This window comes from Anarhichas minor, unplaced genomic scaffold (assembly GCF_050575085.1).
Source record: "Anarhichas minor isolate MPS153535 unplaced genomic scaffold, ASM5057508v1 ptg000042l, whole genome shotgun sequence".
NCBI classification, from domain to species: domain Eukaryota; kingdom Metazoa; phylum Chordata; class Actinopteri; order Perciformes; family Anarhichadidae; genus Anarhichas; species Anarhichas minor.
The window spans coordinates 6,979,764-7,005,582 of NW_027466488.1; the positions used below are offsets into that span (position 1 = coordinate 6,979,764).

The window sequence follows — 25,819 nt, forward strand, 5'->3', positions numbered from 1 at the left end:
ATAAGGACTGAGAAAACACTGCACAACATGCACAACAATTACCAAGGCACTCATGTTAGCAGTTTGTTAACGTGTTCCTATCTTTTGGTTTGCCTAAGTTTTTCAGCAAAGATTGAACCTTTCCAGAATGCGTCTCTCAGTACCAACATGTTGTATATTTCAGTCTCCGCTGCCTGTTTTCTGACTTTTGTTTTTAGCTAATGAATAAAAACAGAGGGTCGATTCAAATTATGTTAAGTTACGATGGATACAGAGATTGGGGTCCACTCATATTAGCTCTTCATAATTAGTATTGGATTTTGGATGCGTATTTGCATGTGCAGAACTATTATAGACCTTCTTCTTCTCACTTAGTTAATTTCCTATGACAATCAGAAAGCAATGGAAGCAATTTGTTCGGTTCTGTGCATTTTAAAAGAAGGTATGTATGCCGGATCCATAGTGAGTATGATGAGATTGCTGATGTGGACAGGTTAATCTGAATACTGTGTACATTTCATGGTGATATTTGTGAATTAAATTGTGTGAAATCTGAATAATAAAAGTATTTCCACTTAAACACACAACTTCTCATCCCTCCTCTGCCACTTTGTATGTTATGTTCTTCCCTTGTTTACACAAATTCAGACAGCACATGGATCAGTGAGCCATGGAAAAATAATTGTCCTCCAGTGATATCGCCCCTAATATAATATGAGTAACAATATTCTTTACATGTTTTGTTCGACACACTAACAGAAGTTTCAATGGGCCAGTAAAAGCAATGCAGTGATTAAAGAGCAATAATAGTTTTTCACACCAGTCAAATAATGTGATTACAGAGAAGCGAAACATGTTACTCCAATAACTGGATGTGTCTTCATTACAGTACAAACAAAATGTATGTTCTTAAGCTATTGTTATTTCAAATCACTGAGAATCTCTTGACCTAGTGGTATTATTATCACAAGCAAGATGATTGTAATGTTGATGAGACAGAAAAACAAGGGAATTTGTGATGGTGCACCTTTGTTTATCTGTGTTTAACTACGATACAACTTACAGTCAGCAGATTTGTGGCCATGTTAGCCTGGTGCAATGAGACTTTGGTATGGATTCTGTGTAATATCCCTCTTACCTGATGTTAGGTCCGTTGGGCCTGCTTGGTGGTTGCCAGGAAATGGCCAGAAAGGACTCACTGACTGCCACTACAGACAGTGGTTCAAGGCCTTCAGGGATTGTGGGCAAAGTAGTAGCAGACGTGGGCAGGCTTTCTGTACATCCTCCAACATGTCCACCACCGTTGGAACATGCCAACATAGTAATACTGTAGTTTGTGTATGGAATGAGGTCCGTTATTGTGATGTTGAACTCTGAAGCATTGCCACTGTCATGGAAGATGCGGGGTTCTGGGAGACGGATCTCGTAGCCATGGATCTCTCCATTGGGAATTAGAGGAGACGACCATGTTACCTGAAACATAAATGTGTTTAAGATTTAAGTTCTGGGTTGTTCATTTAAATACATATATTTATATTACAGAGAAAAGTAAAGGCCTAGTTTTATGATTATCCCTGAAGAGTCATATCATTGGTTGGCTGGGCATTCTAAATGTTGTCGGCATGCTGAGGACGGCAGAAAGCTTTTAGATGGATGAACTACAGGAAGTCATGGCACAGGGTGTGTGTGTGTGTGTGCAGAGCTTGCAGTGTGTGCTCAGGCAAACACATATCTGCATCACAGTGAGAATGCAAGTGTGATCAGTTGAGTGCTACCAGTGATATCATGTAGGTAGTAGCATACATTGTGACCTGGGTATATGTGAATGTAAAGCGTTAGGATGGTCACTCTGTGTGTGTGTGTTTGTGTTTGTTAAACTCTCTTGTGGGGAAAGATAACCTGACTTTGACTTGAGCAGAAGAATCCTTTCATCAAATTTAAAACAGGGTTCACACATACACACACAAACGCGCGCACATGCACAAACACCATGCTAAAATAATGAAAACGGCTGGTAATGGAATTGCTGCATGCAAAAACAAAAGCTTGCCGTCGTTGAGCACTGCATCTGATTTGGAAACAGTTCAGTCTGTCAGCATTTCAGAGTGAAGATGAAGGTAACTGGCACACACGCAAATGTTCTCTCACACACACACACACACACACACACACACACACACACACACACACACACACACACACACACACACACACACACACACACACACACACACACACACACACACACACACACACACACACACACACACACACACACACGTTTGAATTACAGATATCTTTACAATACATTTCTTTATACATCCATGTGCAAACACAGCTACACATTTATTCAACAATTGCATACATGCACACACACACGTACACCCACTCAGACACACACGTGCTCTAACACACTTATGGATACAAAACTGTCATGTATAATAACTGATCAGTTCAGAGCTAGTTGAGACTTGAGAGTTTAGGTGATTAAGTGGTCAATGTTGATGAGAGTATTATGAATGAACGTCAAGAATAATTACTTCTCATGCAACCTTGATATTCATTTAACAAGTGACACTGTGAGGCGATACGGGACACACACACGCACACTCTGAGCCACACACACAGCCACATATGGGCAGGGTCATGTTGAGTTAGGTAGCTCATTTCCCAAAGTGCGTGTTGGGTGTGCTTTGTGGTGGAAGTCATTTACAGATTGAATAGCCTGATGTAATCTGGAGATGGTGAAGACAGCAGAGACCCTGGGCTGACACAGAGCACTGGGGCTAAGGCCAGTACAGTATGTGTGTGTGTGTGTGTGTGTGTGTGTGTTTGCAAATGTGTTTACGTGTATATGAGTAAGACAGATAATAAAGTTGGTAGTGAGAGAGAATAGGTGTGTGTGTGTTCAGACATGGTGCATGTGGTGTGTGTGTGTGTGTGTATCTGTGCATTTATGCTATTATATTCAGAAAAAACTCAAAGGCACAGAGTGCCAACATCTGCCGCTGACAATACAATTCTACAATCTATTCATATATGCATCAATGTTATCACTTATATATTATATTTAGGTCACTAAATTGTCATCCTGCAAACAAAGACTGGGATCAATCATGTTGTGAAAAAGTGAAAATGATTTACGATGGATGACAGATCCAAACACAACCAAAATTGATGGTGAAATTTGAAGTTTGAATTAACCAGCAAAGGTTGGCAAACTATCTTTGCAGAGACTCAATGAGTGAGAATAAAAACAACAACACTTAGAGCTGTAAATTAGACACCAACAAAGAAGCAGATACATACATTTAGAGTGGGTATCTTCTCTGACATTACTTGTCTTTCTTTGAAATTGTTTGTACCAAACCCTTGAACACTGCATTGTTGCACATACAGTAACTCTTTTTCCCATCATAGTCCAAAAGAAAACCTGCATTACAACAATCAATGTGGAGCCAAAAGGACGTGGATAACCGAGATGCCATCCTAATATCAGAAAAGCCGACATTTAGTGGACTTCGGCTTGATATCCTGAGTGGGAGTGTCCATACATAACAAGAAGACAAGCAAATAAAGCAAGCTGGAATGAAAACCTAACGGGATAACGATTAAGAGAAAGTAAGTACCTCGATGAGCAAGAAGTGATATGAAAAATAAACCATTTAGAGAATGAAGGGAGATACTCAAAATCCTGTCTGTGTTGTCAAGGTCAATTGGTAACCAGGAAGCAGCCTGCCTGTCTGTCCAATTAGCAACAACCAGGAAGGAACACTTTCCTTCTCGGACCTATGACCCCTAAAGCTGTGCTGCTGCAGAGATGACAGGGGCGGTTTAGAAATGATGACAGGCATTAGCATTTTTCTGCAGTTAGCATTAGTGCAGGACAGTGCAGTGCATGTGTGTGTATGCGCGTATCTGCGTGTGTGCATGCATACAATATGGTTTCAGTGGCTTTCATTGATGGGCCTTGATGTGGGATTAGCCAGTGGTGGAACTTAACTCTGGCCCCTCCTTCAAAATGGCCGACAGGAAGGAAGCTGCCTCAGACAGGGTCACAGCCCCTCCCATTTTCTGAAGGGGACCTTGAGTTGAATGTTTTTCTTTCTCATTAAATCTCAAGATAGAAAGGCAGAGGAATCAGTGTGACATTGCTTTGTCTTTTCTGCACGTTGCAATATATTGTATGTTTTCCTGTTAAAGAAACTTATCCACTATTCAAATTCTTAAAGCTCATGCTGAGTTTATTGTTGAATGTAATGGGAGGTATTGATATTGATAAAGTGCTATCAGCAGCAGCATGGCTGACTTGGATTATATTTGTGTGCTGCAGCCATATTTTAGAGCTCTTATGCTCTCATGCCAGATCAAACAGTGTACATACCTGAAGTGACTCTGGCCCCAAGACCTTCACTCTCGGAGGACTGAGACCAGCTGGCCGAGAAGGTCTGGTGGTGACATTGACCCAGGGTCCTGCAAGTATGCAACAATATGTGGTTAAATATCCTACTGTGAAAAAACAAAGGCTGGAAATTGTCGAAGTCAGTAAAGCTGACACGAGACAGTGTAAAATTAAACATATACACATCTTGGTCAGATTTAATTTAATTTCAGTTAAGAACATTATTATGGCCTCACCTGTAGTGTTGCCAGCTTGATTATGGAGCACAAGTCGATACTGGTAGCTAGTCCAGGGACTGAGGGCCGATGAAGAGTCCAGGAAGGAAAGAGGGGGAGGGTCTGGTGGGAGATGGCCCACTGTGGAGACTTCTTTGATCCCAGTAACTCTGCGTTCAATCAGCCACCTATGCCCAGCACAGGACCCAATATAATTATTGTAAAATGTAAAGTGTCTCAGAGGGATTGAAGTGTATCTATTTAATCGTCTCTTACTGCTCTAGTGGTCCATTGCTCCACTCTGGTGCACCCCAGGACAAGAGAACAGAGGTGGGGGTGTCAGAGTAAAAGTGAGGTGCAGGAACCCCTTCAGGGGGAGCTGGGAGGGTACGAAAGTCCTGAGACATCCCAGACAATGAGCAACCCACACTGGTGCATGCCTCCACCTAGATGTTGAAGAATCATTTTGTAACATCACAATGAGATATGTCTTCGTAGTGTCATCATTGAAAGGCTGTACATTTTCTTCAGCTAATAAATCACCAATAGCAAAAAGAACAGTTGTGGGGAAACAACCAGAAAAATAAAGGGCGCAATGACATATTGAAACTCAGTCTCATCTGTGCATGTGATTATTCAAATGCCAAAAAAATATATACGTATATATATTTGTATATTCGTCATAACATAACCAGAGAGGAATAGAGACTAACATTTGTTTAAATATGACACGAAATTTACATGTTTTTTTATTGCACAATATAATGTTTAATCTAGTGCACTATATGGTACAATATTGTATTGTACTATAGTATTCATGTTATATATTGTACCTGGAGGCTGTAGGTCTGGTATGGCGGCAGGTCGAGGAAAGTGTAGCTAGTTGTGTTCCCCGGAAGAGTGACTGATAGAATGGATGAACGTGAATCTGAAGCTGCACTCAAGAAACCAGAAATGGGGCTGTCACTGGGGTTATTGGGTTCAGTGGGATGGAATGAGATGGAAGCAGGGCCTTGGCTTGTATTGCTTACACCAGTGGCCTCGATCTGGTTGTCGTCTGTGCTACCAGGACTCAAACTAGAGAAAGGGTGAGGGAGGAGGTTGGGTCTAGTGCCTTGGATTGCGCTTGAGCTGTCATTACTGCCTGTGGTGACAGTGGACATGGAGATGCGGCTTAAGCCTGGGGTGGTAAGACTGGATGTTGGCCTGAGGTTATGGCTTGAGTTGAGATATGCACCCTCAGTGCTGGGCAATAGCCTTGGGTTACGACCTGAGCTGGAGTTAAGTGTCATGCTGGTGCTGGAGACTGAGCTGGGTTTGGAATCAGAAGAAGATGTGGAGCTGGGGCAAAGATAGAGGGTATAGTTGGTGATGATGCCATTTGGTTGAGAGGGAGGAACCCAAGTAATTGTTACACTTCGAGGATGGAGCCTGGATACAGCTGGACTGTCTACTGGTCCTGGACCTAGGGGTAAAAGGAAAGAATGGATAAAGAGACAAGGAAAATAAATTTTAAAAAAGGCAAGAGATAAATATACCCTTTGTGTGTGAGCTTATAAGAGAGTGAGAAAAAAGAGAGGAGGATCTGTTCGAAAGAACTATTTGACGAGTAACGTCAAGAAAGACATTAGAAGGACAAAGACAGATTTTGCCTTTTCTATCCAAGGGATTAACATGGAAACTCTCTTCCTCTCACAAGTTTACCTCCTCAGCAAACCAATATTTAGACTGTGCATCATTCAGCAAAGAATTCAGGAGGTGATGTGTTGGCCCGGCTGGACTGCTGGGAACATTGTAGTACTTCTTTGTACTGCCTTTGCTAAACACAAATATATGACATACACATGCATGCAAACACACTCATATGACCCATAGTTTAAATAACTACAAAGAGGAATACAAGTGGGCCATAATACATACAAGTGATGTACTTTGATGAAATAAGTTTCTATATAAAAAAATATAAAAAATTGAGATGAACTTGTAGCATTCACTAAACTTCAGGTCTGTGGTCTCAGAGAGCAAGTAGATTTCTAATTTGTGTCTACTGTTTATTCATGTTCACAGCCATTGTCAGTGCCTGGGAGTGCCTTGAATTCTTATGTCCAGAAGGTGAAATGATCCTCACTAGAAGTGTGGCAGACAGAGATGCACATCAGAAGGCCACAGGCGCGCACACACACACACACACACACACACAGTCGCATGATCTGCACAAGTCCATGCCCGGATAAGAACCTACACAAGACTAGTTGGAGGCATTTTTCACTCCAGGGTAGCTCATTTGAAGGTAATGCTCCTCCTCACCCTCCTCCCCCGGCATTTACATCCCACTGTACTGCTCTATAATGGACACACACAGATCCATGTCCATATACGTAGACACATACTCTTCCTGACACACATATTCGCATGCCCACACCCACAGTGATGCAGTATAGCAGTAATGGTGCTGTGTGAAGGGCAAGCAGATCAAGGTGACTGAGCGGACTGAGGGAGCGTGCTGCGTCGCTAAGTGCTACCGCTAACCGCTAACGGCTTTCCCAGATGGCGGTGTGTGTGTGTGTGTGTGTGGGTATGTGTGTGTAAGAGAGAGGGTGAAAGAAGATGAGCGGTTGAGAGTATGCGTGCATGACTGTGTGAGAGATAAAGTGTGCAAGCATGTGTATGTGTTGTGCATGTCAGCCCGCGTGTGCACAAGACAGCAGTTGTGTAAGAATGTGTATATTTTGCAGAACATCTACTGAGTGAGATGCCAACTAACATTCAGTGGTTGGCCCAGGATGCTCCTCCTAAAAGTTTAAAATGTGTCTTAGAGTATAATGCTTATCAGAATTCAGATGGTTTGCCTCATACTTAATTTGGATAATATGATGAACCTTTTCAGAACGTCTCCCATCTTTTAAATGGCCTGAGTTTGCTGGTATAATTAGCATACAACAAGCAATATTCTTTTTTACAAAAAAGGAAAGAAGGCAAACACTTTTAAAAACTTGAAATATTTCAGAAAATCTTGTTGGTGAATTTACTGATGGCCCCTAATGGCAAATTAGGCAACCCCCCCCCCCCAAAAAAAAAAAAAACAGCTTTTGACCAAAGGTTTGACCATGTGTGCACAAACAGGCACACATAATATAATGTGTATAATAAAGTCAGACACAGAGAGAGGCACATCACAAGTGAAGATTCAAAGATACATTAAAATGGCAGCTGGTCAGCTAGTCTCACACACTCTCACTTGTTTAATCTCCCACACAAATAAACAACAGTACAAAATCGTGACGTAAAGCTTCGTTGATTTTACAGCTCACAAATCGTCCCACCAACAACCCATCGTTCTTTATATCTACATCTCTCGTTCTGTCCGTTTTTTCTTCCTTCCTTCTCCCCCACCACCTCTCCTCATTTTCTCCTGTCTCTCTCCGTTACTCGTGCTTTGTGTCGTGGTCTCTCTCTCTCCCTCTCTCTCTGGTCTCCCTGCTAAATAAACAATGCAGAGAGTTGACCTTTTGGGTTAACAGGTTTTTATGCTAGCTCTACTCAGCACTCACACTGATTCAATTACCACCAAAGGTCCACTGAACCCCACGAATAACCAAGGAGCCCGTCTCCCTGTCCGTCTATGTGCCTATCTGCCGGCCTGTTTGCGTTTTTGTCCGTCTTTGTGGAGGGTTCAGGTGTCTCACTACCTGTTAGTCTAATTTGTCAAACGTTCTGCATCCTTCTGTCTATTTGACTATATTCTGTCTGTCTGTCAAAATGTTGGTCTGCTCCTACGGACATGAAATAACACACCGGGATGAGATGCACAGAGAAGAAGAAGATCGCAAGTAGAACGTCCTCAATTGCAAAAACACAATCCAGTCACCTTGATCCAGCCCCCGTCAACAACCCAAAATAACCCCCGTTGTCACCCCCGCCCCCATTCCTCCTTCATTCTCTCTCTCCTCCCCTCCCCCCATCCCCCTCCATCCCTCTAAGTGTTGAGTGTTATTTAGGCTTTACTGGCGCGTGTAAAATTCTGCAATTTGAAGGGCTGTTAAGTTTTTCAATTGAAATTTTCATTTAAGATGCAGGTGATGCTTTTTCCCTTTTTTTATTTTACTGACGCTTTACTGCTCCTTGGATAGGAGGGAACGAGTGTTGAGGGAATGCGTAGCAAGCCCTCTCTTTCTGGTTTCCTGAGTCCTTATCGCTCTTTCCCTCTTCCTCTCCTTGCCGCTCAACTCTTCCGTTTTGTCAACCTCCCATCCTCTCTTTCCAAACTGCTCTTCTTTTCCCTTGTCTTCCACTCACCTTTTCTCTCCCCCCTACCTCTTCATTCCCTGTGTCTTTTTGTCTTTCTTTCCCCTCTCCCTTAATCCCTTCCTCCACACCTCCCACCGTTACTCCTCCTCCCTCCAGTAAAACACAGTAGCAGAAGGCTAAAACAGGAGCGCGGGGCCGCCAAGCCTTAAATCACATTTATAAGGATTTGGTTAGCATAGTAATAACACAATCAACTGACAAGGGCTGGGAGAGGGGGAGGGAGGAAGGAGTGTGTGTGTGTAGGTGTGTACTTGTGGGTGTATACATGTTATGTAGCTTCTTGTGCATATTGTAAGTGTGTACATCTGTGTCTATCCATTTGGAGAGACGAGAAAGGGTATTATTTTTAGCCTCGCACAGGGTCCCGTGCGTGCATGCGTGTGCATGCGTGTGCATGTGGGTGACTGGGCTTTTGAAGGTGAGTCGAGGCTCCTAGGAGTCATAATGAGGACAAACGCTGAGCTTTACTGTAATCAAGATGCTTACGACATGGTGTCAAAACGTGACAAGCAATACGGTGAGAATTTACATTGCATTTCATATCTTTACTTTTTCTACAGATTACTTAATGTCATTGCTGCTTTAGGAGACACTGAAGAGGCAGTGAGAAAGAGGATGATGCATGACCAAGGTCATGAGCTTGCTTTGTATCCATAACATCATGACTATATGTGATGTACATTAGCCTTTAAGTCACCGCGACCATCACGATACCTGAAATGTCAATCACTCAAAAATTTCAATATCCTTTTCAGACGTTGACTATTTGGAGTGATTTACTTGATTCCAGGTAACCTTCTGATGGATCCATGTACTACAGAAAGAGAACTGAAAACTGCAAAGTAATATATGGCTCTAAAAATATGTGGAAATGTGTGTCAAAATGTTCAAATCAGTGAGAACTGATTGGGTTGAGTAGAGAAACCTGCTAAAGAAGTTCTAAACATATTACAACAACTTTTTGACTGCTGAGGAATCATGTTTTTTACTTTCAGAAATGTACATTTTCCCACTGGCTCTGAACGTATATTAAAATAGCAATGTGTAAATACATGTTCAGGTAATATTCTAGTTATCTCTTGATATGCAAAATAACAATGTGATTACGTTCACATTACTTCAACATTTCTTTGCGACAGCTAACTGAACAGAATCCTGGGAAATAAGGTAGGGTTATTATTATTTTATTAATGCAGTCACTCATTCATTAAATAACATTAATTCTTTGTGTTCTGTCGTCACCTCTAAACTCATTTCTGTAGCATGTTTCCTCCTTCATACTTCCCTCTCACTTTCTGCTTTAATGTTCTGTCTCACACACACACACACACACACACACACACACACACACACACACACACACACACACACACACACACACACACACACACACACACTTTCTAAGATCATTTTGTCAAAACGGTGCTTTAGTCATACTCCTTATAACACACACACACACACACTCTCTCTCTCTCTCTCTCTCTCTCAGATCACTTAGCTAGTGTGAACATGGGAGTAGACAGAGGAAAGGGAGCTGTCCAACACGGCTAGAGTTTATGTTCACAGGAGCCGTCTGTCTGTTCTGCAGCGGCAGGAATTCATAGGGACCAAATTACATTAAAAAGATGGATATAAAACTTTAATGGAATGATAAAAAGGAAAGGAGGAAGCGTGGGTCTCTCTCCTTCTCTGTTCTGTCATTAGCCTTCTCTTTTCTTCTCTTCCTCTTTTTTCCTCAATTCCTCATTTTACCTTTGTGCTCTCTCCATTTTTCTTTCCTCACTTTTCTCTCCACGTCTTATTTCCTTTTTTCCCTCTATATTCTCTTCCCTCTCTCGTAAATACTTAAGGGCTAGTCCATCAAAAGCAAGAAGTGAAATCCATTCTGTCATTTTTTCTGTCTTTTCATGTTTGAGTACAAAGACTGAGAAATGAAAAGGTATGACAGTATGAAAGACAGAGGACAAAGACATTTATAGATGTAAAAAAGAATGAAGGAGAGATAAAAAGGGTTAAAAGTAATGAGGTGAAAACATACTTGAATCCATGTTGTTAATGAAGGTCCATGTCAACTTTCAGTATAGTATTTACAGTTCAGTAACAAAGTAGAAACCTTGCAAGGTTACAGCTCACACCAACAACTACAGATCAGAGTGGGGAACTCTTCCAAAAGAGGTAAAACTGCACTAAGTTTATATCAAGATCTACTGTATGTAACTTGAGCATGTGTATGCATATTTGCATACGTTTGCAGTATTTAGTATACAGTATAGTATACAGTATTACAGTATTTTGTAAGAGTGAATATGTATGAACAGCATAAAAGACAACAGTAATTCCATAATAACTATTGGCTTTACAATACATGAAATCATACTGAAAAAACTGTAAAAGTGCTTGCTAAGGTTGTCATTATTTGAAGCGTGTGGGCGAGACGATTAGGAGGGGAATGCAGCCTTTCCTGTCAATGCCATGATGATGAGAGGATGGGCTTATGGTGACAAATTACATGTTAGAAAAACCCAATCTGGAAATCTGGCTCTCTCCCATCATGGGTTTAAATCCCTTCTTATTGAAAGCTTCCATACCTATCATGTATTCTATTATTATGTTAAAAGATTTTTTTCTATGCATACTTTAAAATGATTAGACACAATAGCATGTACTCTAAGTCCATGACCGGTTGTAAGATTCAATTTTAACATTTAATTGTGAGTAATTCATTGAGATCAGTAGGACACAAGGAGCTTTGAAAAGGGATGAAAGTGGATTAAAGACAGACATCATTTTGGGCAAAAAAGAAAAACAGATACATCAGATGTACTCACACAATATATCATTATTTCTTATGTGGGCTCTTGAGTTGTGTCGCTACACGGTTAAGTAGCTTCTCAATGTTTTGTGCTTTTGTGAGATACATTTTTTGTCTTTACACCTATACTTAAACTGTCACAGTGTCAGTGTGTGTGTGTGTGTATGTGCTTTTGGGGATGAAGTTGTCAGCATGCAACTTCATGAGTATGTGTTACTGCTTGTGAGCATGAGCAGGTGTGTGATTGATAAGGAGGACAAGGAGGTGTGTGTGTATGACACGTGTTCTCAGTGTGTGCGTGTGTGTGTATGAGTGGGCTTATGACGGGGCCGGAGAGAGGCAGAGAGAGGGATGGAGGTTTGAACGATGGGGCACAGTGTGACCAAATGGACACATCTATTACTGCGCCCACACACACACACACACACACACACACACACACACACACACACACACAGACAGAGAGGTAGATTTGCACGTTTTCACTCTCACAACCAAAAACACAAATAATTGTCCACCTTATCTAGAACTGTTGAGTACATAGAAAAAATGTGTAACAAAAGCTCAGTCTGTTTGACAGTGTGTGTCTGTGTGTTTGTTAGAGGGAATTTAATTTTGAATCGCAATGAGAAAAACCAAAGGGCTATAATTTAATGCTTCTTAAATTGTCTGCAATTGTGTGTGTCTGAATGGGTGTGTGCATCACTGTTCATGTGAACGTGTTTGTATTTTTACACCGCACATACGTGTACATACACATTTCTGTGTGTGTACATGTATCCTATGTATGCAAATCTCAGCGGCCTAATGATAATGTATGTGATAATAGCGTGGTGCTAATTAATTTATAACTTTGCACTGAGGAGGCTGTTCCAGTGGCTAATATGATTCTATTACAGCAATTAGCCCACAATGACACTGGCTAGGTCACTCACACACAGACACACACCTTACAGTATGCAAATCTCACTATGTCAGTGTGTTTCACCCTATCTTGCTTTTCCCCATGTTTTATTTTGAATATATTCTGTCTCTGTCTCTGTCTCTCTTCCCTATCGGCTTGATCATATTGACCACCTGCACTAACACCAAGAAATGAATACACTTTTATCAAAGAAAACTCTGGAGACTTTCACGGAATAAAAGGAAACTGGGCAGAGGCTCTGTTTTTCACACCACAGGCCATATGTTTAATGTGTGAGGCTATTGTTTAGATCATCACCTAAAATCAGGAGCTCTGTCAGACTCCTTGACTTTAACTTTGACTCAGCAGCACTGACGGCCAACTGACGGCAGAGGCCAACTAATAACCAGCTGCTGCCAGCCACCTGCCAGCCAGTCACTTGCAAAACTTGGCAGGACTGCTGACGCAAGCACCAAGGCTGCACAATTCAGTATGAATAAACAATGCCAACAGGTAGCCTATAGAACAACAGAGTGTTTATCTGAACCACCACCAAGTTTGTTTACAACTACCAATAGAATTAATTATGTATTTTTTATGGTTATTTATCAATGGTGTTTCTCTTTTGCTGTGTGCATTGGAACAGACGTGTACATGCATGCATCTGTGAGTAACCAGCATGTTATATTTTATGTGAGCACTTGTGTGTATGAGTCTGTGAACTTACTGTCCTCTGCGGTGCGCAGGGTCGCCCAGGGGCCGACAGTCTTCCCGTGTGTGTGCGAGATCACCACTCTTAACATGTACTGGGTGTACGGTGAAAGGCCCTCTACATGGTAGGAAAAGGTAGCCGTTGCGTTTTCCATAAGTCTGCAGTAGGAGTTTATAGAGACAAACGTACATTTACTGAAACACATCTGGTCAAAATGTGCTGTGCTGTAATCAAACAGGTGGTCAAAGAAGGACAGTGAATCTACTTTACAAATGTTTATCTAGTACCTGCTAGTGAATATATATATATATACACAATATGAACAAATTTGTCCCCACCAGTCACTGAACAAAACTTTTTTGCAACTCCTTAATTTCAATCTTTCCAAAACGTTTTCTCCTTCAACGTTATCCACCATCTCTTGTTTTGCTCTTTAACGCCTGACCACAGAGATCCGGCACTGGACAGCTCCCCAGAATGTGTTTGCCAGCTACTGGCCAAGAATGCAGATGGAATGAGTCCTAAAACCCCAAAATGAGTTAGCATTTTTGCACTTCCAGTTTTCCAGTCTCAAAGTCAATGAGTTTTTTGAATGGATTTTTGGTTAGATGCCTGAATTAAGGTCTGTGGTTAACTCAAGCTTAAGATATCTTAATGTTTTGTTCCACCAAAAGAAATCCGTCAATAAATACCTTTTTTTAAATACACCATTTGGAAGCTTTTAAGTGTCTTAAAAAACGAGACTAACTTACTAACAAGTGACTAAATAACTAGAATAGTGTTCTAGTCGCTGTGTATAGTCGCGTTTATGCGACCATGTTGTAGTTTGTTTATATCCCAGCATTAGCATTTCACTTCCATCAATTGCATTCACACTTTTAATATCATAAAAGGGGTGTTCATGTTTTTGCTTAACAGAATGTGTAAGTATTATAAACTTGCATTTGCCACAGAGCTTATGTTCTGCAATTATCCAAAATCCGATGGATAAATCCCATTGGCTTTTTGTCGAGGCAACCAGTGCGATGCTTCCGGGTTGGCCTACACAAGTATGTCAGCACCACTGCAGCACTTTATCTCTACAGTGATAACCACTATTACTATAACTGCATGTTACATCTCCCTGTTAAATCATGTTAAACCAAATTTAAAAAGTCGACATGATAGTTTTTTCTGGAAATGGAAAATTATAATGCGTCTCAGACATAATCGATCTCATGTAAGACAGTCGATGTTTATCTCAATACAAGTAAGTTCTCATGTGGTGTAATGTGTTTTTTTAAAATAAATTACATTTTTAAGTGTGATGTTATATAAATGTCAAGAGACACTAAACAGTGACTATCTTGGTAATATCTACAATATTTGTATAGCTTTTTATCATATTCCCATGTCATACCTGATCCCATATCATATAATCGTACAAAGGAATCTAGGACAAAGTAAAAGAATATTGTCATAAATGAGGGACCGTTGACCATTTAGCATCAGATGGATAGAAGGGATGAATGAATGAATAAATCAGGGAACAATGAGATTTCCATAGCAGAGGAGGAGGAGGGCATGGCTGTCTGATATATAATACATGTAGCTAGTCATTTATTTATTACCACAGAATGAGAGCCTCCTCTTCTTGGATTAAATTGCAATTTGTTGTCAGGAAGCATGTAATGAATACATATCAGATGCACACCCTCTCTCTCTCTCTCTCTCTCTCTCTCTTTATTCTATTACAATTTCCCTACCTTTGTCTCTCTCTTTGCTGTGCTCTTTGATTTTTTTGTCTTTTTGACTCCCCCCGTCTCTCCAGCTCATTTCCTCTCTGTTTTTCTGATGGTCTGTCATATTGATGTGACATATTCAGCTTTGCTGTATAATGTACCCTATTATATGTACATGTGTATGCATATGTGTGTACACATTTTTAAGGTGTGTATATATACTGTGATACGTATCTGAGCGCGTTGTATGGGTCTGTCTTTCTCTTAATGCTGGTTATCATCATGACTGTCTCAGACCACTTGCATGTGCTCTGGACAACTGTGTAAAAACTTGTCCACTTGATCATCTACTGTGTCCGTGCATTTTTTTAAATCTAAAAATAAAATAATCTAAATCTCCATCTCACCTTATCACAGGCCTCTGAGGGGATGTCCTCATTTGCAGGCTGTAACGGAGTGGGCCTGGTGCGTTGGAGTGAGCAGGGGCGGACCAGGATACATTCAGACTGGCACTAGTTCTATGAGCCAACCTCGGAGGTGACAACCCATCTGGGGCTATGAAAAGAGAGAGACAAGATGGTGAGAAGAAGACGGAGCAGGTGATGAAGGAAGGATGGAGGTGGCGAAAAATAGATGGAGGGATGGAATGAGGACAGTTGAGGAGTAAAACAAAAAAAGAGAGCAAGAAAAAAGACCAAGAGAAAAAGTAGATTATAAAAGTTACATCAATGTCACTCACTGATCTCATTGATCAACTGCACCCTCAACGAATGACACAAGTTTATTGAGGAAAGAGGAGACAGGAGTGAGGAGAGAGAAGGACAGAACAAAAGAAGAAAAAAAAACATAACAGCAAAAGGAGAAAATATTCTTTGTGAAGGAGGCTGGGAGTGCAACAGAGAGCCGCAAGATTTAGAGATATACAACCACTACAACGTCTCTCTCTCTCACACACACACACAGACACACACACAGAGCAATATGACCCCCGCTCTCTCAACAGTGCCCTCTTTTCAAGCTGAGCATGATAGCATAGTGTTAGTGTCGGAAAATCAGTAAAAACATCTTGATTCAGTATGATAGCCGTGCTCTTAACAGAAACAGAGAAGATGCGAGGAAAGACAGGATAGGAAAGAGATAAGGACAACAAATAGAAGGAGAAAATGAGAGTGACTGTAGTGTTGACTATGCGAAATAAGAGTAGGTCCTCCGATGTATAAAGTGACCCTTCAATCAAACACACTGCTCTCTTTCCACTACAACAAGACTGATTGCTGAAGACATCTTATCCTACAGACGGCTTTTACAAACACACACACGCAGTATATGAAAAAAGCCAAAATACACTCTTTGAAACTGGATACAGGTTCAGAATAATATTTTTGGTGGTTCACCAAAAATGAATCTTGGACAACCAAAATGCAAAAACAAAAAAAACAATTAACCGTAATAATTTTATTTTTATCATTAAATCTTTTTGATGCCCATCACTGGTTTATACTTATTAATATAGAGGATCCTACACTAGATCAGCAAAATTGTCATTCCCTGAGTGTGTATGTGTGTGTGTAATTCTTGAAACACTAGATATCTGCCTCTGACACGCACACACACGACGCACACACACACACACACACACACACACACACACACACACACACACACACACACACACCCCCCTTTGGTGAGCCTGTGTCTCTCTCATGCTGTGTTAGCAGGTACAATATCAGAGGTGTCACTAATCGTTTTAAACTATGCACTTTTATGTTCACTTCTCTCTCTCTCTGCTCTCCTCCTCCTCTGCTCTTCTGTCTCTTGCTCAACTATCTTCTCTCTGTTCTTTCATAGAACAAGGACGCATCAAGACAGTTTGCCTTAAAGAAGTCTAAAGAGATGCCAGAGGCACAGAGGTAGAAAGAGAGATAGAAAGAGAGGAAACGTCTGGTATTTAAAATTTATACTTTCTTATGCCTTTGTTTTGAACTTGAACAGTAAAACTTTCCGAAGTCAGTCTTTTGTTGTTCTCTGACTGAGACATGGGTGGGGTGTGTGTGCGTGTATTCAACACATTAGCTAAAGTGTTAAAATGTGTGTCTATAGGGGTGTGTGTTGGTGCCTGGTTACCGTCATCTTCAGACTGCTCTGATCAGCTTTGACATTTATCAGTATGCACAATCAGCCTCCATTCTACACAATTACAAACACACATCCACAAACACACCAACAAACGCTGTGTAAATTAGAAATATGTGTTCAGACCATTAAGTGAAGTCAATGATGTGTGTGTGTGTGTGTGTGTGTGTGTGTGTGTGTGTGTGTCTGTGTTTATCACTGCTACTCACTGAATAAGATATTTTTTTTTTGCCTAGCAAGCTATAAAACAGAACTTTTCCAGTTCATAAGAACAGCAATTAAAATCAGAGTAATGAGATAACGATGTTACAATAGTTTATGGCTTATGTAGAAAAAAAGCGACAATTACAGCCATTTAAATCAGATCATACACAATTTAGTGGAGGCCAAAAGCGCCTTATAATAATAGAAGACATGAACGTAGTGACATACTCAGTTATTTCATAAGTATGTATCTGCAGAGTGTGGGTGAAGATTTAGATTTCTAATGGAAATCAGGTTTGTAAGGTGTAGTCTGATGATAGGAGGAGAACCTTTACTGTGTGTTTGTGTACCTGCTGGGGGCGTAGTAACATTGAGAGGCAGGCTCTCAACACAACCTTGTGTGTTACAGCCTCTGATCCAGAAGATGTAGTTGGTGTAAGGCTGTAGGTCAGTCACAGACAACCAGCTTCCAGCTGCTATACTTCCATCCAACACACCGTCCCCCTCTAGGAGACAGAGAGAGAGAGTCACACAAAGAGAGACATGTAAGGTCTTAGGCCAAGCATGGTGTATTTAACAAGTGAGGAGGAAGACTTTATTATCTTGCACATTCGATTGTTTTCGTGGCACAGTCATTGATTAGAGTCAGAACTGTGACAGCTGAAAAAAGGCGACACATAAAAGATAATTCAACAACAGAGGGGAAACAGAATGAGTGAGAGTTCAAGAGAGGGGAATACTGACTGAGATGAACTGAGAGTGATCAAAAGAGAGAGGTCTCCATATCGAGGTTATGCAAGGGTAGTCAAAGAAAAAGGATCAGAAAATTACAATATGTAAGGCTATCCAATATATTTAGATGGACACACACCCGCACACACAAACGCATATCAGTTTTGTGGGAACTGATGAAGGCAGTGTGTATCAAAGAATCAAGGGGTTGTGGGTAACTAGAGCGAAACACCATCTCTCTCTTTCTTCCACACCTCTTCCACCCTTCTCTCCACTCATTGTAATCCGTCTCTTCCTCTGTGAGGAGCAGATCAAAGTCCCTGACTCTATCAGTGTGTGTGTGTGTGTGTGTGACAGAGAGAGAGAAAGAGACTTGGTGAATACGTGTGGGTTTAAGGATAATTGTGTGTTCTGCTGTTTCCCCGTGCTCCTGTTCTCATCTTGTTCAATTTTCTTCTTCCCCTTTTCTTTCCATGTCCAGTTCTCATCCGCTGTTTTGTTGCTCCTCATGTCTTATGTTGTTTTTACTTGCAATCTTTTCTAATACATCTATGGAAATATGAGCTTCTCATCTCTCCTCTAGCTGTATACTATTGTTTCCCAATGCTTGTCTTTGTTCTTCCATCCATCTTCACACCACTGTTTTGCTCTGGAATCCTACATCACTTCCTTTCTCAAGTCACCAGCAGTATAAAACAAACCTCGTCTTTTCTACACCACTCTGGTTTGATTACTCCGTCTTTCACTTCCCCATTTCAGGCTTGACTTTCAGTCTAAGTTTGCATTGTTGGTGAGGTGTCTGTGTGTAAGAGTACACATGTGTGTATCTCCACACATATTGTTCTGTTCAGCTCATCTTTAAAAAAAACAACCTTACTTTACTTAATGTGTATATTTTGATTGTGATCTGAATTGAGATAGTAATGTCTGTTCATTTGCTGCCTGTTTAGTTCAAACAAACTTGACAGATTCCTATTCCTGGTCTTTGATGGACTAGCGTTAACTTTTCTTGATGCTTTGACAGCACTGACCTGTATGAGTGAGACCTACAGAGAAGCAGATTTTACTGTCCACTTCTATTTTCTATGTCCACTTTTCCTCCAGGACAGCCTGACCTGAGATAATTACATTCTACCAACAAGACAAATGTCAAGACACACCTTTTTAGCTTAGTTATTGAGGTTTGAAAAATGACATGGTATGGTGTCTTACAAAACTCCTTAATCTTATCTGATAATTCTGATAAACTTAACATCAATGTGTATAATGTAGTGTTGGATTTGTAGTGAAGCCACGTAGAAAATGCAGCAGGTTTAGTGGCTCTCTTTTAAGCATAATCTACATTTTGTCTGTGTAGCTTTGCGTCAGGTGCAGCAGGTTTAGTCAAGCCGTGGTTTGATCCGGGCCTGTCTAAACCTGCTGCAGGTTTGTCTCTCTCTATGTGACAGCCCTGTGGCAGCCTGGCAACCTGCCTTCGCCCAATGTCGGCTAGGGTTGTTATTTTCTCTTCTCTCAATGATACTCTTTAGTTCTTTAGTCCATCGCTTACCTCTTCGGGAGCCGCCATTGTTGTTTTGAAGGAACAGAGAGAGAGAGCGAGCATGGCTGTATGTGTTACCTTTGCTTTTGTAGTACAGTGTGTAGCTGAGGTTCCCATTCGGTCTAGGAGGGGCTGTCCAGCGGGCTCGGAGTGATCGAGAGCTCTGATTGGTCAGTTCCAACAGTATAGGGCCCTCTGGGGCCATCTGTAATGTACGCATCTCCACCTGATTTAAAGGAAAAAGACACAAAAGCATGCTCTCCAGAACTTTAATCATTTTTACTATAATTCTACTCACTCTCATCCATCGAACTGGTATAGAATATTAAAAAAAAAACATATCAAAATCATTCTGAAATATTTCACTGAGTGGATTAAAATGTGTGTTAAAATATAAGTGTAAAAGTAAACCACTCTACACATCTGGTCCAAATTACTTCTGCTTCAAGTTTTCTATCCTTTTTTTTATTCCTTTCTCCCTCTCTCCCTCTCTCTCCTGCCACATACCTCCATATCTTTCACTCACTCCCCTCACACTGCTCCTTCTCTTTTTCCACCATCACCCTGCTTCTTTCTTCTGTCTCATTTCCTCCTGTCTGACGCTCCTGTTACTCTCCCCTCTGCTGCCCTTCGCATCCTCACTTGCCACCTCATCTCTCACTTTGCTCTGACCATTTACTCTATCCTCATCATTTTACTCTTTTATCCCTAAACTCCCTCCTTTCTTCTCCTTTTCCCGTCCATCCTGTCATCTACTCCTCTTTATCCTGTTCTTACCCCCCCCCACACACACACACTTTCCCCCCTTCCTGTCCTCCTGTTCTGCTGTGTCAGCTGTTCTACTGGTGTTTGACTAAATATGGCATCCGTATTGGAAAAATGCCCCAAAATATGGCCTGTCGTCAGAGACATCGTTGAGTGTGGAGTGGCATTTGCTACCAAATGTCACTGTCGCCACGCCAACCTCGTTATTGAGCTGAGAGAATCGATCACCTTTATGACACTCAGTGACACAACATGCACACACACGCGCACACTTGAAAATGTCTGAGTAGGCATTCTCATATGTGTTCCCATGGCTTTGTGTGTTGGTTAGTTACAGCAATAATCTACATCATAGAAATATCTGGTTTACTGTCTGTTATGTTTTAACCCTACAGCAATGACTTATAAAGTTTGCCTGTCTTCAAAGATATCACAAAGGATCTTGCAGTTTATCTTATCAATCAATAAATAAATGTGTGGGTTTACGAGTAAGAAGTTAACTGACCGCTGGTCCTTTGCCACAGCCTCGTGCTGTACAGGCCTGCAGCCGGAGGACGTGTCGGCTCCATGGAGAAAGTCCCTCCGCCACAAAGAACCTCAGGGAGGAAGTGGAGTTTAAAATGAGCACTCCATCCAGCCAGAGACCATAGCTGGTTATAATGCCTGCAAAAAGAACACATCTGATTATGACATGTATGACATACAGAACAAAAATAAAAATGACCAAGCAAACTGTTTTCAAGCCACGGTAAGCTTGCCATCTTAGGACAGGAATGACTGGAGATTTCCTGAGTTATTGTAAACTGGTTTTAGTGTTTATTGTCCCAAAAGAAGTTTATTGTGCATATGTACTGTATAACACATAGTTCATCTTGTTAACATAACCAATGTGTTGCCTTCATCCCCTGCCCTGAAATACCTCTTTCAACACAACATCATCACCCTGACTCTAATGCCAGACTTTAAAACAAAACATTTGTATATTTACAGAGAAAATGTCCCAACTTTTTTGTAGTTCATTCATGTTTTAAAAACTATTAACATGATGGTGTGATTGTGACATCCCTTAGATGTCTTGGTCTGACAGTGTGTTATTGCTCTGCATTACATTTTTAAGATGTCCAGTATTTGTTTTGCTGTTGATGCACTGTTGCCATTGGTCACTCGTACATTGTAGGACTGTGTCCAGACTAGGAGGAATTCCTGTCACAAAGTGAGCTCTGCTATGTTGGGATGCACTCTGGCTCACTGCATTACAATGCAAATGAAAACTGACTTAGTGCCAGTCAATGTGTCCTAGTGTGATCCAATGAGGAAAACAGCACTGAAACGACAAATATAACCATAGGCGTTCTGCCGATAAAGACCCTCAAAAGGACAGTACTACTGGAGCGAACGCACGCGCACGCGCACACACACACACACACACACACACACACGGGTGCAAATAGGTGAACACTCATCCACAGACACACACATCGACACTCCCCCACAGGCATACAAAGATACACACACACACACACACACACACACTAAGATGGGAATTCACACATGTTCATACACACATACATACACACACAGGCACAATAATTACATCCACCTAATAAAAAAAAATGAAACAGTACGGTGCCAAATGTGCTTTTCCTTAATAAAAATGCATACAGGGGGCTCAAAAGATCAGTGCTAAGAACTAAGAGTCTATTCTGCTTTAATCATGTGTGGGTTTTATTATTGCTCAATACAGATATACACACCTATCAGGGAAATGAAGACACAAAAACCCCACGGACGCCAACTACATCTGGGAAGCTCTTAATGTGGCCAATCACATGCGTGTGAGAGTGTACGAGTGTATATGTGTGCGGACGTCGCTGTGTGCTTGTGTGTGTGAATAAGCCCGTATCAGTATAGGTTGTAATAAAGACAGGTTGGGAAATGAAGCAGCGAATGCATAACAGGCTTATTTCCCCTCTTTGTCTGCGTGTTGCCCCGACCTAATCCCCGGGAGGATTATCCCCCACAAATCCCTGCGGAATTGGGGAGAAGGGGGGAGAGAGAGACAGAATCTCACTCCTCTGGAACCCATCACCATCATCATCATCATTGTTGCCATCCATTTATGACAAAAAGGAGTAAATTAAAAAAAGGAGGCACTGAGCCTTTCTTTAAGCAAAAATTAAAGCTTTTTAAGCATGAGATAATCGGGTAATCATGATTAAGTGTCTCCTTGTTATAAATTTCTGTCATCAGATGAGAGAAGCTTTAAGTAATTTATCCGGGCTAATATGCACACACATCACATGGTTTATGGTGCGAAATGCACTCATGTGGCATTAAGCGTAAAACACACACGATTCACATTACACACACACACGCATTATGAAATTACACATACTTTAACGAGCATGGCAGTAACATTTGATAATATGTGGTGGAGCGTTGTATGTTACAGACTGTAAAATGAGGTGGGATATCCTCAGATGGTTTTCAACACTCAATTCATTCGGGGTTCATAAAATGTGCATTTGTTAATATAGTCCTTATAATTCATGTTTATTTATTTGTAAAAAAAAAATACAATATTTTCAGTATACCATGTGGTAGATGAGGTTACTTGAAACTACTGTATTTTAGTTATTTAAGGATGTATTGAACTTTTTACCTTTAAGACTTTTATTAAGACACAAGGACATCTGATTGCTTGATGCAAGTACCATGTAATGATACGTATACCGAGTATAAGTTTCATAACAATTTGTTTCATTGTTGTGTTTGAAGTTCTTTTTGGGCATTTTGTGCCTTCGTTATGGACAGTGGAGTGATGGCAGGAAATGAGGAGAGAGAGATGCAACAACGCTCCGCTAAGATATAAGGGTGCTCCAAGTTGCACTGCCTTTGAAGCCGTTTTAAAAAATGCGTACTTTGTGATTAGATTAAATATAAAGTTTATTTGTTCTGTTCTCCAGTTTGTACATTTCTATTAAATTGCTTGATTAAAATATACAGTAAAGATGAACAATTCCATACTACACAAAAAAAAAAATGCTGTAGTTTTTGAAACAAGACGTGGCCCAGAGCAAGCAGATGCTGTTTTACTGTTTTAGACTATTTGCAATATTTTGAGGTTTTTAAATTGTTAATGTAATTCCTGTACTTCAGGGTGAAGTATATTGACTGATGATGCATCACTCCTAGTGCTTTCTAACTCAAACACATTAGTATATTAAATTAGTATAAATTAAATTAAACTCATAAGAAACTTTAATTTATGCATTCTAATTCCCTAACCGTATTGTACAGGAAACTCTTCTATCTACAACTTCGTGTCTCTTTACTCTTTGCTCAAAAAAAATTGTTTTCGCAAATAACTTTTTTTTTGTAGACAATTCCAAGCCAGTAGCCGAATTTCAAATTCACCTCCAATATACATCAAATACACCTTGTCCGGCTCTGTGCGTGGATGTTAATTGGCTGTAAGAAGAACAGAGAACAATGAGGGAGAAAGGCGGTCACTGCGAGTCTCTGTGCTTCCAGCCTGCAGTTCTCTATTCAGTCAAAAGGGAGCACTTTTCATCCACTTAAAGGAGCTTGGTGAAGCACTGCCTTCACACTACCGGCCTCCGTTACTCTCACATTTGATGTGCTCTCCCCCCATCTTTGTCTCTTCCCCTGTTCTATCCGAGTCCTCTATGTCCTCCCCTTTTCTCTATCTGTTTTATCTCCATCTGCTGCACACTCATCTGATTCCTCTTGCTCAAAGCGAAACGTTCACCTGTTTCATACTCGCATGTACGGGATACCTGAGCAACGATATAGGTATTTATATATGCGATAGTCTGGGTTCTAGTAAATACTGACACCGTATATTCAAGCCCAGACTTCAACTAATGTTTTCCTCATCACGAATCTTGTCAATGTTTTACCTCTCAGATCACTTTCCTGTATCTAAAAGAAATATATTAAAAAACAATTACTTAAATATGTTCAAATGGATGATTAAAAGCTTGCATGTGTTTGCGTGTATGTAGTTAAAATGTTTCATTCTAAACACTGTTGATAATTTGTTCATGTTTATTTGAATGTTTTAGGCTATGTATCTCAGATTAAGTCCCTTTCCCCTTACCGTTCGGAGTATCAGGAGGTGTCCAGCTGACGTTGAGTGCATGTGGGGACAGAGGCGTGACCAGCGGTGCAGGGACATTCTCTGGGGAGCTCTCCTCAGTCCGAGCCTGGCTGGGAGGGCTTACGGTACACCCACCTCCTGTGCAGGCCTGATGTGAACACACGGTAACGCATTAATGAGTTTATGAATGAGACGGTGCAAATTAAAAAAAGATGAAAGAGTAAGGGACTCACAGCGAGTGTGATGGTGTAAGCTGTTCCAGGGGTTAGGTCGCGGAGTGTGTGGTCTTCAAAAAGTTCTGAGCTGTTATAGACTAGCACAGGCGCTGCGCCGTCATGTGCCAGGAAGATGGAATAGAACTCCAAAACGCCGTTTACCTGAGAGGGACGTGACCACCTGGAGAGAAAGAGAGGCGCCAGCAGAGATATAAACAACTAAATATATTTACTCAAGTACTGCACTTTAATTCAGACTTTAGGGACTTATACTATACGTATTATATAATGTTAAGTTTATTTACAGACTAAAGATAAGGCTGGAGTTATTTCATCATTTTAGTGACAAAATCCATCTGAAGAGATCAAAATTACAAATTTATCCTACAAGCAAGTTTTTTTTTGAGTTTAACTAGAGCCTGATTAGCAGCCTGGTTATACTTTTCTACTTTCTACCTCAGAACTGTTGGAAAACTATTAGAAACCCATTAAAGAGCCACACCACTACTTTGGTTGACACATTTCTTCAATGGGCTGCACAAGGCCAGTGTAATTAAAACGTTGGATTGTGAAGATAACTTATAATTGTGGCTCATATTACCATAACTATATAACAACAGACATTTAAACGTTTTTACATTTATTCAAATTCTAGAAATGTAACTGTCGTTCTTTTTGAAGACAGACGGATGCTGTTAAGTATATTGTATATTAAGATGTTGCTAGGACTGCTTAGATTTCATTGGTTTGGAATGTTTTTTTATGCGGCACTTTGGTAAATATTCAATTAATTTCACACACGCACAAAAACGTGTGCTTTTATCATTGTGTTTCTTTTTGCAAATAGATTGAAACACAATTCAGAGTGCGTATACTGCCCACACAGTTTCCTCTGTCAGATAGAGGTGTCTCCTTTTCTATATTTAGAACACGAAGGTCATCCCCAACAGCGAGGGAAAGGGAGCGGAAAAGAGACGGTATTTATAAATAGAAACGTGTCGACTTACCATTACAAAATGTGCAAGTGAGGGCAATACGGACCTAATCTTAGCTA

The 25,819-nt window shown here is 40.8% G+C and overlaps 1 protein-coding gene across 1 annotated transcript in view; it reads right to left on the minus strand.

Annotated features, from left to right (window-relative positions):
• The window catches only part of ush2a (Usher syndrome 2A (autosomal recessive, mild)), a 193,846-nt gene that overhangs the window by 74,353 nt on the left and 93,674 nt on the right, over positions 1 to 25,819 (minus strand). The window contains exons 42-53 of the mRNA XM_076110215.1: positions 24,784 to 24,946; positions 24,551 to 24,698; positions 20,933 to 21,090; positions 19,741 to 19,888; positions 17,741 to 17,896; positions 15,461 to 15,608; positions 13,348 to 13,490; positions 5,430 to 6,061; positions 4,873 to 5,042; positions 4,618 to 4,784; positions 4,364 to 4,452; positions 1,118 to 1,452 (exon numbers count right to left, since the gene is read on the minus strand). Of these exons, the coding sequence (XP_075966330.1) occupies positions 1,118 to 1,452; positions 4,364 to 4,452; positions 4,618 to 4,784; positions 4,873 to 5,042; positions 5,430 to 6,061; positions 13,348 to 13,490; positions 15,461 to 15,608; positions 17,741 to 17,896; positions 19,741 to 19,888; positions 20,933 to 21,090; positions 24,551 to 24,698; positions 24,784 to 24,946 (2,457 nt within the window). The remainder of the gene's footprint in view (positions 1 to 1,117; positions 1,453 to 4,363; positions 4,453 to 4,617; positions 4,785 to 4,872; positions 5,043 to 5,429; positions 6,062 to 13,347; positions 13,491 to 15,460; positions 15,609 to 17,740; positions 17,897 to 19,740; positions 19,889 to 20,932; positions 21,091 to 24,550; positions 24,699 to 24,783; positions 24,947 to 25,819) is intronic.